At 40.0% G+C, this 16031-nt stretch overlaps 1 protein-coding gene across 1 annotated transcript in view; it reads right to left on the bottom strand.

The window, feature by feature from the left end:
• Nucleotides 1-908: 908 nt before the first annotated feature.
• Nucleotides 909-16031, bottom strand: part of LOC104465077 (aminopeptidase Q) — a gene marked incomplete at its 3' end in the record, with an annotated part of 19512 nt that continues 4389 nt past the window's right edge. Inside the window, exons 4-12 of the mRNA XM_010077985.1 lie at nt 15531-15657; nt 13203-13357; nt 10579-10692; nt 7508-7651; nt 7121-7186; nt 6925-6990; nt 5688-5857; nt 4190-4266; nt 909-1048 (exon numbers count right to left, since the gene is read on the bottom strand). Of these exons, the coding sequence (XP_010076287.1) occupies nt 909-1048; nt 4190-4266; nt 5688-5857; nt 6925-6990; nt 7121-7186; nt 7508-7651; nt 10579-10692; nt 13203-13357; nt 15531-15657 (1059 nt within the window). The remainder of the gene's footprint in view (nt 1049-4189; nt 4267-5687; nt 5858-6924; nt 6991-7120; nt 7187-7507; nt 7652-10578; nt 10693-13202; nt 13358-15530; nt 15658-16031) is intronic.

Raw genomic sequence — 16031 nt, 5'->3', positions numbered from 1 at the left:
AACCTCATTTCCTTTATTTGCTGTGAAAGAAAAAAGCCTAGAAGAATGGAAGCCAGTGTGCTGTAGGAAGGTTTAACCACAGCACATGTTCTGATTGGCATCATGTCCAGGCCTTCTGGGGAAGTCATCTGACTGCACTGATTACTATTGTGCTGAAAACTTAAACTTTCTCACTGTTGTTACCAAACCCAATCAGCTGACATTATTACTGGAGCCTCTAGCTCACTCTAGGATTAGGAAACATTAAATACTATACAGCCACATGTATGGGCTGTTCTGTACCATTTTCACCTTCAGCCCAACCTGTGGCAAGTCAGAGGTGGGATGAAATCTACCCTGAGTTACGGTGTCTATAGAGGTCTGAAACAGCCCAAGTAGAACTGACTGGAGTTTTCTTCTAAGAAAAATCTCCATAAAAAAAAAACCCAAACCAACCCACCACCCAACCAAAAAACCCAAGTCACTTTTTTTTTTTTTTTTGACATTTCATTGGCAGAAATATTGTGCTTTGAGGAAATGTGGAAATAAAAAGCTTTCTCACAGCTTTCCTTCTTCATGGTTACCTAATAGCAAATAAAGCTCAGTCACACATCTGTACTGATAACTCTTTGAGCCACATGTAAGAGGCTGGAAGAACCACAAGCTGTTACGACAACTCTGAAGACAGAATGACATCTCATGTAAAGTTATTTTTCATGCTTATGTGAAACTATTTGGACCTGTTCCTCTTCCACTATGGAAGGCTGACAGTGACTTTAGTGGTACAAGGGTGGATCATTTCTTCTTATGTGATATGTGAGTTCCTCATTATTCCAGGTTTTCATCAATGTGATTACTGGTAAGAATTGCAAGAAGAAATACATGGAAAGAGTTTGTTTATAAGCTTGAGAAAGCAAACACGATCTTACCTTTGGATCATTTTCAAGCAAGCGTGCTAATCTTTTGAAGTTTAATTGATCATAGTTCACTCTGTAGTATCCACTTAAATTTACATTTAGCAGGATCCAGTCATATTCTGACTCTGAGACTTGCATTTCAGGAAACACTTCTGTAAAGTGACATTAAAATGTATCATTTTATTTCTGTGCACTGTTAAATTCTCTTGCATTTATAAACACTGGACTCAGTGCTCCTCTGAGATCTGAGACACAAGTTTGAGGGCGGACTCAAAGAGAACCCCCCAAAAACTCAGTGCCTTTGTGATCTCTGCACAGCAGAAAAACTTCAACAAGCAACTGACCCCTCAGGTACTGAGTACCTTGAGATGGCAAAGGGGAGGCCGAAGACCCACTTTGCTCCTACCCTTTAGCTCATAAGCAGCTGGGAGAGTTCAGAAAGGTTACCCAAGAATAAACAGTCTGGATGAGGAGTAATACCCCTAGTACGCCTGCTGCTCCCAGTGCTGCTCCAAACCACAACACTCTGTACCTTACAGAAGAACAGACCACCTACGAGTATTCACATAAATGGAGATCAAGGAAAACAAAGCAGCTGAGTTTGTGCAAGAGACAAGTAATCAGAAAATTTTAAGTAAAATAGTCCCATAGTCCTTTTGAGTTACGCCACTCACTAAAGGCCTCCTTCTGCAGTTCCATTTCATCTCACTGTGACCCACTTTATGTGTGCTTGTCTGATTACTTGGTCCTGATCGCCTACAGCACATCTGAAGCACAGACTTGAAGGCTCTAAGCTGCCTCTCCACAAGAAAATTCAAATGCTGCTTTAACAGGCTATGATCATCCTGATTTAAGAAGGCAAACTCTCTTAAGACAATAAATCAATATTGGTGAGACTGCCTGCAGACTCACTGCCCTATTCTGAACAGAAGACTGAGACTTCAATGTCTTTTAACTGAGCAAGTACCAAAGGATTTATCCTCAGGCATTTTCACAGGTTAAATGATATGGAAAAGTGGCACATGACAGATAATGGCTTAACCATTAAAAAACAGTGTGGGTGGCACTAGCAGCACTTCCCCTGTAATGGCATATTGGTTCAATGTTCTGCTCATCATCAAGAGCACTTTTAGATCCAGCTAAAATAGCAAAACTGTGCTCCTCCACTCCCCAGGCTGAGCGGAACGTTCTCCCGTAACAGCACCACCCTCCTAGGATGTCTTTTTTTGCTGCGCATACATCTCACTCAGGGTCAGTGACCATTGCCATTACATGGGCAGAAGATAAGTATGTAGACGTTGCCTGAGGAGCCCTAAACCAACAGAACGAGCTTGTAACGCTATACAGTGCATCACTCAATGAACATGCTTGGCTGCTGGTAGCAGCCCAGATTGGAGCTTGTAGTTTAGTTCAACCTGTCTAGAAGTAAGATAAATTAGCTCCTACAGATCTCTTCACAGCAAAAAATATACATAGGCAAAATCACTTTTGTGATGTTTCCTCTTTATATATTGTTATGCCACTGCAGTAAGTACTTCAACATTCAAGTTAAAACTGTACTTTTTACTAAATCCCTCATTTTCATTTACCAAAACCATTCTGATTAGTATGTCTGAATGACAGCATAACAGAAGACATTCTCACAGAAACAAAATGGTAACTGAATTTAAAATTACCCTTAACATTTCTGCTTTTGTAAGAAACAATTTGGTTTATTTATGGATCTGCATCAAAAAGAAAATTATAGAATCATAGAATCATAGAATGGTCAGGGTTGGAAAGGACCTTCGATCATCGAATTCCAACAACTGCCATGGGCAGGGACACCCTCCACTAGACCAGGTTGCTCAAAGCCTCATCCAGCCTGGCCTTGAACACCTCCAGGGATGGGGCATCCACAGCTTCTCTGGGCAACCTGTTCCAGTGTCTCACTGTGAGGGTGGTGAGGCACTGGAACAGGTTGCCCAGGGAAGTTGTGGATGCCCCATCCCTGGAGGTGCTATTAATTTTTTAAATCTTAAAATGTGATGCAAGTTCCTTGACTGAATAGTGTCTGGTAAGTTTGATACATAGCTTTCAAATGCAAGTGGAATGTGTGTTCAATACTGAATTCCTACTTTATAGTAGTCCCTTCAGGGAGATGCAATATGATAGGGGTTTTTCTAACTTCTGTAGCTCTTAAGTCACATGAAGGTGAGGAAACTGAATTGGTATCACTTCAACAATACAAACTTGGCACGTGACACTAGTCCTTCTAAGAAGCGATGCCTAACAATTATTTTCTGCAAATGTTCTATTTTTTTCACCTTAGCAATCAGTGGCTTATTTAACTTTAAAGCATTCAGAAAAAAAATCCGTTGTTTACTTATTTACTTGTCGATATACTGTGAAATGATCACTTAAGTGATCTTACTGCCTGAAAAAGAAGGAAAGTAGCTTTTAACCACTTCAAACAGAGAGTAGAGAGCTGCCATGTGCATGCAGCATATTGCAGTTTTCCTCTCAAGCATTTCACAAGCACACCAGTCTCTACATCTCCAAGTAACTGATTCAAAACCTGACGGAGTTCAGAGCTGACTTGACAAAGAAAAATTACTACCCCATTCTAATGATTACACTTCATCTTTCTCAAAAAAATATAGCTGACTATTGGAAAGCACTGAGATGAGAAAGAACTGAATTTTTTATTTGATTGGAGATGCCTATAAACTCACTTATCCATTATAAGCCCTTAGAACTTTCAAAAATGTTACTCTTTCAATAAGAGCATTTTTGCTTTTAATTTGCATAACACATTAAATTAAATCATGTTGAGAATATTCCTTTTCTGTTTTTATAAATATCCATGTGTGACAATGTTGGGTCACTTCATACATCTGGTTTTAATTTTTTGAGTCTTCTGTCTATCATCTTCTGATATATCACAGCTGAGATCCTACCTATACTCAAAAGCCGTCATTAACATCAGTGGGATCTGCTGGGGTAAGAATAATACAGAAACGTGAGGAGACAGGACTTTGTATTTGTATACAAAATCACAAAATCAAAATTACTGTGGAAATCTCTACTCATAATATGCGTTCTACCATATTATTAAAAATGTGCACTGAATTTTGATACAACATAGAAAAAAACAATATATTAACCTATTTGAAAATCTATTGCTATTGTAACATAGACATTTTTGTGACAAGTTTTATCTCCCTATTCAATTCAAATATATCCTCTGTTATACAGTTAGATGTGTTTTCATCAGCTTGGTTTTAGCATGTGTGAACAAATACATTACTTACTGCTACTTTTATCTAGCCACATTAAGGGTTGTGATGATCCATTTCTCATCCAAGAAATAGGAATAATCCACGTGTTACTTAACAAAAAGAAGAGATAATATAATTAATTCTTACACTTTAAAAAAAAACCCTCTCAGCTGATGCTAAACTAGATTGCAGACGAGTTCCTTCTTACAAGAATCTCCACCTTCTCCCTGATGCACAAAACCTCATCAGATGGTGGTACCTATGCTGGATCAGCCCCTATGTTCATCAAAGATAAGGGAGTTTTAGCACGGCTTTAAATAGGCACTCATATCTAGAATATTGATGCTAGGTGTTTGAATACCACTGTATCTCTGTGCTCTGCCTTTCTCTCTTCAGGAAATAAAATTTTATTCTCCTCACTTATTACACTTCACCCTATTTACGGAGAACATAAAGCTCCTTTTCAGAAGCGTATCTACTTAAAAAGCCCCCAGGCAAACAATACAACTGTGATTTCCTTTCTGAGGCAATGTAAAACTCCTGTTAAAACAGATGAAAGCTTCAAAACCCTGAAATATTCTGTAACATGTGTCCTGGATTTTCTTACACTCACATGGTATTGCCTCTTGCTAACTACAGTAAAAGATTTAACACTTGTAACTCGGAATTCCTCATCTGAGATAACCAAAACACTGAATGGACTAATGCTCTGCAATTCTGGGAGCTTGGGAGCAAAAGAGACCCTGTGGTTCTCGTCAAAATTTCTTTTGGCTTTTTCTATGACCAGCAATAGCAGACAGGAAAAAACCGCTTTGGGTTTTGCTCTCCTTTATACTTCTTACCTGTTTAAGAACTCATCTTATGGGCCCTGTCCATACATCTCAATGCTCATGACAACTGCTCAATTTCATGACAGTTCAGACTCTAGCCATGAGTTTCCAAAGCAAGTGACCAAAGGCAGCTCCTTCTATCACTGTTTTTAGGCATCTCAGTAAGCATCACAGCTTTCAAAAGCACCAGCCACCCTGCAACATCCACTGACAGGCACTTTAGAGCTGCACGTCAGGTACTTGGCACTTTCTGAGAAAGGGGTCGTTTATGTAAGTACTTAAATACAACCCCTTTACCCTTGCCAAGCAGAAGAGAGTGGGAATGTATGCACTGGAAAGAAGCTACAGCATGGTTTATTCAGGTTCCCAGTCTGTAGAACTGAGAGATGATGAAAGAACAAAATACCAGGCAATATCCCTGCCCTGCAACCTATTCATGGCCTGTGTCTGTCCTTATGAAGCCATTGTATGGCTGGAAAAGTCACTACTCCAAAGGAAAGCAACCTTTTGGCAACACATACATCTTGTAGAACTACTGCAAACTCCAGTCTTAAACATATATTGCTTGACAGCTCATGAGAAGAAAAAACATAAAGTTAAAAAATCAGATAGTCAAAACATAATGTCCTAAATGAAGAGCTTCTTGAAAAAAAATTAAAAATAGGATATAAACATACAATAAAAACACAAGCTAAACATACTTGTAAGAATCTGTACTATTTTCATTCTTTTTATTAAGAAATTGCTCCTGACTGATTGTGCCAGTGGTTAGATTTAATGTTAAAACTGGAAACCCATTTTGGCATGTCCAGGAATCCATTATTTGTTTTACAGATGCTGGCAAACGAACTTCATCCTGTGCATCTACGACCTGCAAGAGAGACAGGTATTAGAAACATTTACAATGAGCAGATACTTTCTGATTCTGCTTCAGCAGCACTCTAGGGGTTGTTCTAACATTGTAGAGAAAATGTAACTGCTTATCAGCTTCCTGGTCTGTGATTCAAGCAAAAAAATCAATGTAACAAAGTCCAAAGGACATTATTGACATGATAACAAAGACGGCATAAGCCTTCTTAGGAATTATGAAATACTGAGATGACATTTCTCATCCTTATAACCTGACTTCAAACCTTTCTATTTTTAGTGTTAATATACTTACACCCCTGTATGAGTATGCCAGACTTGGTAACTGTTAATTTAATTCAGATTTTTGCTGGAACAAAAGATTTTTAAGTGACTACCTAAAGAACAAACTGATTAGTAAAGACAAATTGAAAAAGATACTAAGCTAAAGTCCCAACTAGTGTGAGTTGGTACAGCCTCTGTTGGCTTAAAAGATGTGACAGCCTTGCATATCTGAAATTGTGTCACTCTCATTCTTAACCTAAGGCTGAGTCTGCAGCACAGTGAAAGCCTTCTTTAGAGGAAGAGGAAAGTGGAGTTTTAAAAAATAAACCTACTATTAGCACCTGTTTTCTTATTCACATTTCTGCCAAAACCAGCAAAGGGTGAAATGCTGAGCTACTGCCTTGCGTACAGACTTTGCTTGATCTGCAGCATATCAGTGTCTTTGATTAACAAGCCCAGAGCATCACACACTCTGATCTGGCAAAACTTAAGCTCCAGAAGAATAGGATATGCAATTTCATGTAGGCTTAGGCAATCTCCACAAAACCCAAAACTCCACCTGGCTCTGATTTCCCATCTCATCTCTCTACTCCTTGTACTTAGGTCACTGATCTGAGGTACAGTAAAGCAGCCAAATAAATGCTTGTGAAGACATGAGCTGAAAGAGCCAGCAAAGCAAATTTTATGTGAGAGAAAGACTGCACCAAGGATAGCCAAATTCCAGTGCAAGCTTCTACAAATAGTACATGCCCTAAATTTGGACTGTGCCAAACACCAGAGCAAGAATACTAGAGATAAAATGAGTACCATCTGTATGTGAGTCCAGAAATCATCTTGGTTAGCATTTGAGAAGGAAAATTCTTTCAGATATAACTGTACGGAAACAAACAGAAGCATCAGAATTCATGAGGGTTCAATGAAAAACTTCAAGGCAAACAGATTTGTACAATTGTCATTTTCAAGTTTATAAATCAAGATGAAGGCATTAGTTTTCCAAACTTACAGTCAGCGCTCTGATGAACAACTTCTCAGTCAGGAAACCAGCAAGCATCCAGGTAATAGAAGCCCCCTGAAGTACAAAAAAAGCTATGAGAAAACACAAACTATTATTGCAATTATTACTGCAATATTTTTTCAAACTATATTCCAGAGAAGTTAGGCAGGCTACTCCTATGCTTCTTTATTTCACGGAGGTTAAAAATGTTTTCACTATTTCTTTCATAGTTAAACAGATTTGCAACATCCAATAAATCTATGTGTTCAGCAGAAACAAATTTTGAATGACAAAACAGCCTACAAAAAGCACTGTAATTCAACAGTTTCTCTCAAACTTACTTTGTACCATCAATTTAGAATACACAAGAAACAGGAAGAATTTTCTATCTTTAACCTTGTTGTATGTGATGCTGTCAAACAGAGACATTAAAGAAAATGATCCATTGATCTTGTCTTCACTCTCTGACAGTGATCGAACTCCTATTTCATTGTCTTCCCTTAAGACAGGTTGTACAACATGATCATAAAATATTTTATCCTGCAAGAAAAAGACAAATCTAAGTGATCTGAACAGAAAATACTTATTCTCAGGAGAGAATGTAGATTATGAGATTAGCACTAATAGAAATAGTCTGTCAATAAACAAGGAATGATCCTTTTCCCCCTTCCCTAACTTTCCCATGAAGCACAAGGAACCGCACACACGGTCAAAACCTTAACACCCATTTCCCACATGCAACATTAGTAATCAGTCTGAGAAGATGGTGGGCTTGGGCCTGACAGAGACAATTGCAGTGTAATTCTCAGGGAAAATTAAGTCAATTATATTAAACAGCAAAAGAACAAACACTGAAAACCGAAAACCTGTATCTCGTTTACATCTGTATGTCACTAATACAGCAACATTTTCCTCCTAAGTTTTTTGTTTCTCCTGCTGCAGCCCTGAAAAAAACCTGAAAATGAAGGTACTGAGGCTAGGAAGGCATTTCTGCTGTCACTTGGTGAGAAATATGGAGAGAAAATGGCTCCTTTGGTGCAAATTGGTGAAGTTATCTTTTTGTCAAATGATGATTCAGTTTCCCTCAGCTGAGTATCTGTCCTAAGACAGGATAGAAAATTACATAATTACAAAGGTAAAGAAAAAAAACCCTAAATTTTTAAAACACTGCAGGACACTGTGAGCACTTCTGCTTCTCAAGGAGTAGGACACAGGCTTCCTATTAATGGGATGAAATTTGATGACCAACTTTTCTTCTTCTAAACAGCAGATTTAATTTTCAGGGTTCGATTTGTAATTGGGTGTTGATCAGTCGCACAAAGTCTAGTTGGATGCCAGTAACTAGCAGTGCACTCCAGGGACAAATACGGGGTCCAGTCCTGCTCAACATCTTCATTAATGATCTGGATGATGGGGCAGAGTGTACACTCAGCAAGTTTGCAAACGACATAAAACTGGGAAGAACCAAAGGGTTGTGCTGCCATCCAGAGGGACCTGGAGAGGCTGGAGAGATGGGCTGGCAGGAGCCTCACGAAGTTCAACAAGGGGAGGTGCAAGGTCCTGCACCTGGAGAGGAACAACTCCAGGCACCAGTACATGCTGGATGTTGTCCAGCTGGAAAGCAGCTTTGGAAAAAACAGACCTGGCAGTCCTGGTGGACACCAAGTTGAACATGAGCCATCAATGTGCCCCTGCAGAAAAGAAGGCTTGATGGTATCTAGGGCTGCATTAGAAGTATTGCCAGCAGGTAGAGGGAGGTGATGCATTCCCTCTACTCAGTATTGTTGAGGACACCTGGAGTGTTGGGGCCCAGTGCTGGGCTCCCCAGTAGTGGAAAGATGTAGAGCTACTGGAGAGAGTCCAGCAAAGTCACAAAGATGACAAAGGACCTGAAGCACCTCTCCTATGAGGAAATCTTGAGAGAGCTGGGACTATTCAGCTGTAGAGAAGGCTCAGGGGGATCTTATCAATGTATATAGATACCTGAAGGGAGGGTACGAAGAGGACAGAGTCAGGCTCTTTCCAGTGGTGCCCAGTGACAGGACAAGAGGCATTGGGCACAAAATGAAACACAGGAGGTTCCCTCTAAACACCAGGAAACACTTTCTCCTTGTCAGGATAACCAAGCACTGGCACAGGTTGCCCAGAGAGGCGGTGGACTCTTCCTCCCTGGAGATATTCAAAAGCTGCCTGGACACAGCCCTGGACAATTGGCTCTAGGTGGCCCTGCTTGAGCAGGGGGTTGGACCAGATGATCTCCAGAGGTCCCTTCTAACCTCAACTATTCTATCATTCTGTGAATATATTTGGCCCACAAAACTGCACAAAAAAACCCCTGTATTCTCACACTTGTGTAATGTACTCCGGATTTCTCAGACATATCACATAACTGTAATTTATCAAAACGAATTACTGCCCACTATTAAAATTAACTTTATGGAGATGAATAAAATGGCAATTGTTGTTTTTGGAAAGGCAAGCTTCTAAATGAAAATATTAAAATTAAAGAGGAGACAAAGATTTATTTCCAATTCAAAATTTGGTGGCCTTTACACTTTTCAGTGATACTAAAATACTGCATTACAGATAACAAAGTTCAGAGCAGAAGGTTAGCATATCCCATGACCTAAAAAATTCTTCTGACAGAATTTGTTTGACATGCCTACATTAGTTTCCAATTAAGCATATAATTAAGTAGTTTGGTGAATTAGAAAAGGAAAGTGACAAATGGTATTTCACCTGAGCCAAATAAAAAGCAGACTGGATTGACTGCAGTCTCCAGCCTGCCCAGACTAAACGCTTCTCCTTTCTTCAGAAGCTGAGGGCACTGTGTGCAGGCATTTATGATTGCACAGGCAAGTACACCTCATCTCATGGCTACAATTAGCAGCACCTATCCTTCCTGTCTCAGAGTTTAATGATGGATGGAGTTTTCTAATATGCTATGGGATTTATGCTTATTCCCATTTGGGCGGAATGGGAAGGAGCTTTACCCTGCTGTCGGATTAGCTATGTGCATTACATTTGCCTTACCCACAACCAGACATCCATGGACCTGGTGTGGTAAACAGACTCAAAATGGACCAACTTAGTCACTGCCTTGTAAAGATACCTGAGGTATGGGATGCTTGTAAAAGAGCTTGGACAGGGAGGGAAGCAAACCATCAGCTACAGAGAAAGCTGGGTCTGCTGCATGACAGATCTAGGGCAAAACACCAACTCCTTGTCACTGCAGAATCACAGCTGTCCAGCCATCCTCTGCAACAGCTGTAGAAGAGCTGAGTATGATCACAGCCCCCAGAGATGGAGACCCTCCAGGGAAGAATCAAGACCTGCTGGTCTCTCCCAGGGCAGTTAAGTTACTAATGTCATGGCTTAATTAAATCCCATCTCCTGCACCTTCCTTTTCTTCCTACATGCTGGAACTTCAATACTTTAGCTTACTTCAGTTAAGCGTTAGTACTTACCAGTGAAAGCTTGGGTTCAACAAAGGTAGCTCCCAGGTACTCAAAATAAGATGCCAGTCCCTCATTAAGCCACAGATCATTCCACCAGTTCATTGTAACCAGATTTCCAAACCACTTAAATAGAAAGAAAAAATGTCTCAACATCTCTTTGGACTGCTGTTTTCATATTTGCAGGTTGTAAACACACAGACCTATGCTGAAGTACCTTTAATGTGTTCACACCAGCTGAATAAAATGCTGAATATTCCTTCAGAGAGTGAAAATTCAGGAGAAAAAGATGCACCTTGGACAGAGTCCGAAGTTCAAGGCAGTTATTTCTTAATTGTTTCATCTACAATTTCATAACATGAGTATGGATGTCAGTGCTTTATGTCATTCTTTTACTCTATTTAATTTTAAAACCCTGTCTATAAAAATTAAATATCTGAAAGATCATATCAGGCTACGGTTAAAAGTAGGGCACTTATCAAGCAATTAGAAAAACATTTTTCCATGATCTTAACAGAAGGAAGTTGCCAGAAGAGTGATGAACAGAACTGGAGAAATGACCATTTCCAAAATTAGCAAATCCCTATCCTGGTAAGCAATAAAACTTAGCCCACAACAGCTGCTACATACTTGTATTTGTCAGTTAATATTTAGCAAAAAGAAATGATTGAGGATTTGCATTTTATATTCTCAAAAACTTTAACCACAACTTTTCTTTAAAATAGAGTTTAATTAAGTACAGACATTTGTCTTATTGGCCTGCAATAAAAACACACTGCTCATCTGAAGGTCTGAAAAGTTACAGACCTTGTCAGAAGAGCGTACAAGTACACTAGCCAAGTTAAACTCTTTTGCTAACTTTGTTGACTAAGTGCAAACAATTGTTGCTCTGGCAGACAACAGTAAATTAAACATACTCAATAAAAAATGGAAACTGCATTATAATTCCAAACCAAATAAGAAAAATTTTGCAAATCTCTATGAAAACTGGACAAGGTCCAGGCACAGTGTAATATGTGTTCATGTTAATTTTGTTCTATCATACCATAAGCTGTTTCTTACAGAAAAACAAATACCTTTGGCAATATGTACGTGCACTGCCACTACAAAAGAATACTTATGAAGTCCATTAATTCTACCACTAAGTATACCATATATAGAGTGCACTGTGAAATCCCTGCATCCCTACAGTACTTTCTAGTATGGCATTCAGGTACTGTGTAAAAAAAAGAAAAAAACCAGTAGTCGATTAACAGTTCTGAACCAATGAGTCCTGTGTAGTCAGTATGCAGGCTGTAACATGACAGAATCTGCTCTTAATACGCAAAGCCTTTGACACCGCCCTGCACAATATCCTTATCTCTAAATCAGAGACACATGCATTTGATGGATAGACCACCTGCTGGATGAGGAATTGGCTGGACGGTTGCACCCAAAGAGTTGTGGTCAACTGCTCAGTGTCCAAGTGGAGACCAGCAACAAGTGGTGCTCCACAGGGATCGGTACTGGGACCAGTGTTGTTTAACATCTTTGTTGGAGACATGGGCAGTGGGATTGAGTGCACCCTCAGCAAGTTTGCTGATGACACCAAGCTGTGTGGTGTGGTTGACATGCTGGAGGGAAGGGATGCCATCCAGAGGAACCTTGACAGGCTTGAGAGGTGGGCCTGTGCAAACCTCATGAAATTTAACAAGGCCAAGTGCACATGGGGCGAGGCAATCCCAAGCACAAATACAAGCTGGGTGGAGAATGGATTGAGAGCAGCCCTGAGGAAAAGGACGTGAGGGTGCTGGTAGATGAGAAGCTTAACACGAGCCAGCAATGCGCACTGTGCTTGCAGCCCAGAAGGCCAAACTGTATCCTGGGCTGCATCAAAAGAAGCGTGACCAGGAGGTCAAGGGAAGTGATTCTCCCCCCTTACTCCACTCTTGTGAGAGCCCACCTGCAGTACGGCATCCAGCTCTGGGGCCTCGAACATAAGAAGAACATGGACCTGTTGGAGCAGGTCCAGAGGAGGGCCACAAAGATGATCACAGGACTGGAGCACCTCCCATATGAGGACAGGCTGAGAGACTTGGGGTTGTTCAGCCTGGAGAAGAGAAGGCTCCAGGGAGACCTTATAGCAGCCTTCCAGTACCTGAAGGGGGCTACAGGAGAGATGGGGAGGCACTCTTGATCAGGAAGCCTAGTGACAGGACAAGGGGTAATGGCTTTAAACTGGAAGAGGGTAGATTTAGATCAGATATTAGGAAGAAATTTTTCACTGTGAGGGTGGTGAGGCACTGGAACAGGTTGCCCAGAGAAGCTGTGGATGCCCCATCCCTGGAGGTGTTCAAGGCCAGGCTGGATGAGGCTTTGAGCAACCTGGTCTAGTGGAAGGTGTCCCTGCCCACAGCAGGGGGTTGGAACTAGATGATCTTTGAAGGTCCCTTCCAACCCTAACCATTATATGATTCCATGATTCTAATATGGATTTATCAGTGGAACACGTAATCAAATAGTCTTTCAGTCCTTTGGTGCTCACACCCCCTACTGTCAAGTCAGTTTTTCTTCTACTAATAAGTTACTGCATCATCAGCAACCAGAAGGAAACAACCTCATAGACAAATAAATGTACAGAATTTTTTACCACATGCCTGGTGTCCTAGCTCATGTGACACAATTATGGCAATCATTGCCTTTCTGCTTGTGAATTTATCACTTGGGAGGTACATCAACGATGATTCTTGGAAAATCATTAATCCCCAGTTTTCCATAGCACCCGCTCCAAAATCAGGCAGCGCAACCAGATCTAAATTGATTCAAAGAGAGGAAAAAAAAAGGTATCTTGAAAATTTTTGGAAGTAAAACGCTCACATGATTTTAATGCTCACATTAGTTCAGTGTGCAGTTAAAGGATACTACAGTTCAGTGTTTTTTTGCAGTAGTATGGCAACATTCTTGCAAATGGTCTGTGAAATTTCTGCTTGTCACACTTTACATCTACGATTGCCCCTCTTTCAGGAAGTCACACAATAAATTCCCATGAAGCCCAGATCTGTACTGTATCGTTTACGTAAAAATGTTCTGAACAAAAATGAAGGTTGTATTCTACCTGTATGCTAGGAGAGAATATATTCACTTCTGGCTCTCAGAAAACTTTTCTCTTTATGAGTTTCTCATGTGTTTGGGAAAGATCATACTTACCTCTTTCTTCAGCCTACCAACTATTAAAAAAAAATCTTACTCCTTCAGCTCTGCGAGTAGAGCAATCCTTTCCACTCTTACATGAAAGGTGCCTTAGAAACATCTTTTTTTTTTTTTTTCCACAGCAGGGCTGTTAGCCCTCTACTACCCTACTGCCTTATGCACAGGGAACAGTTTTCCAGCTCAAATACGAGAGCTGGACAAAACATCAAGGATCTCAAAGAAAGATATACTGTTTAAACTTAGCAGGAAAAAGCAAAATTTGGAAAATGTATACAGAGCATTTTGGAAGCAGACACAAACTTGTACTCCAAAACAGCGGACCATGAGCCAGTTCCAGTACAAAAGCTAGGCAGTCAATGTAAGCATGGTGCTGAACCCAACAAAGCTGGACTGCACCTCAGCAGAGTTTATCGCCTCACACCTCCACAAAGGTATTTCACTTTCAGTGAGGCAGCCCTCATCGAGCCAGCTTGGGGCAAGAGAGCTCACTTATAACTGCATTAAAATCAGGTGAAGACAAACCCTTAAATATCCCTGATTTTAAATGTGTTTATTCTTAATTTCACATTTTGAGTTCATAACAGAGATCTCTAGCATCTACAAGGAGCTATTCTTGGTTGTTCTAACCTGACTGATTTTTAAGTAAATCTTCAAAGAAAGTCAGTGGGAAACGCAGTTGGTATTGCAGGACATTACAGTGGTGATTGTAAAGGTATTACAGCATTCTGTGAAACTTAAATGTTAGCTAATAGGAAGCCTGTGATACTGTTCTTCTACTACAATTTTGTAATATTTTTATACTAATGAATTAATGTACTGACATTGCTGCTGAACAGAAGAACACAAGCATGAAACAAAATTGCCTACAGCCCTTGAGTAGCTTGTATGATTACTAAGATAAGAAAATTCAATGAATGAAGACTGCACATACTACATTTTCTGTAAGTATAGTGAGTAATTATGCAAGTTATTCTAAATACACTGAGAGATAATACATTTACACAGATGAAAATTTATTTCTTTCAAGCGCCAAAATACAGATTTAACAAATCCACGAATTATCTAATTAATAAAGGAGGGAATTCTTCCCCCACAGTCCTGCAATCTGCTGAGATCATGGGCAGGTCCAGAACTCATTTTAAAGAAGAACTGCCTTCTGTGCTCTCATATTCTACCAATTTGTATAAAAGAGTATGTTTTTCCCAGAATACTAATGCCAAAACCATTGGGTATCCAAGTACAAGTAGCAGACAAAATGTTCAGTGGAACTGCATGATGGCACCCTTTTCTCTTGACTGAAGCTTGACTTAACTGACTTACCCTAGGTCCATTTTAAGATCTTTTTTTAATGTTTTCCTGCAGGAATCTTTTTTTTCAGGGAAGGAATGTGCAGCCAAATCACAGGCAAGACAGAGACATATTGAAAAAAGCAAGGAATGTTTTGGGGAGACATAGGTTACAGCAAGGATGGATTTACTAGGAGGATGTAGGGACTACAGCACTACAACATCCTTGCCTAGTATGGTCTATGCATCCCAGAAATAGCCACATGACTGAACAACTCCTTTCTATCCACTCTCTGGCCCCATCTGAGTTATGGGTTAATACAAGCCATGATGCAGAAAGAAGAATTCAGTGAGTTAAAGCTTAGGGGGTTTATTCCATGAATGTGGAAAGCTATAAAAAGAGAATACTGCAAAAGAACCCATTGCTTCTGTGAATGATACACCATCAGCAGACATTTCTGGCCCATTTAAGAAAAAAAGTAATCTCACCTGTCTTTGGCAGAGGGTAGCTGACATTAAGTAAGTCTTCCAGAAATGAAAATATTGGGCCTGTGATATTTAAAGCGTAGTCAACATACCCATTTTTAACTGCCTCTTTCCGAGCCCAAATACGTATCTGCAATAAAACAATGAAGCGTTACTTTAGACAACCCTCATATTTTCATTCCTTCTCTTCTGTGAATCATTGTTTGAAAATGCTGTCTGTCCACACCAGACCATGCAATGAAGCTTTTAATGAAAAAAATCCCAACTCGAGTTCTGCTGGACCTAACAAAATGTGGCAGAGAGCCTAATCCTGCTTCTGAAATCTAGAAGAGTTCCAGAACTTCAAAAGGGCCAAGACTTGAATCCAACTATACATTGCTGGAACAAATGGACTCCTGGTTTTTATTTTATTAAATGGGAAATGCTGTAAAACTATTTACAATCACACATCTTAAGCCAATGTGTTCCAGCCAGTGAGTCTGGGTGATAAACTTTCTTTCAGAC

The sequence above is a fragment of the Pterocles gutturalis genome, unplaced genomic scaffold, assembly GCF_000699245.1.
Source record: "Pterocles gutturalis isolate BGI_N339 unplaced genomic scaffold, ASM69924v1 scaffold21173, whole genome shotgun sequence".
NCBI lineage: Eukaryota > Metazoa > Chordata > Aves > Pterocliformes > Pteroclidae > Pterocles > Pterocles gutturalis.
The sequence above is the reverse complement of the archived record's forward strand: the minus strand, read 5'-3'. Positions and strand labels throughout refer to the sequence as shown.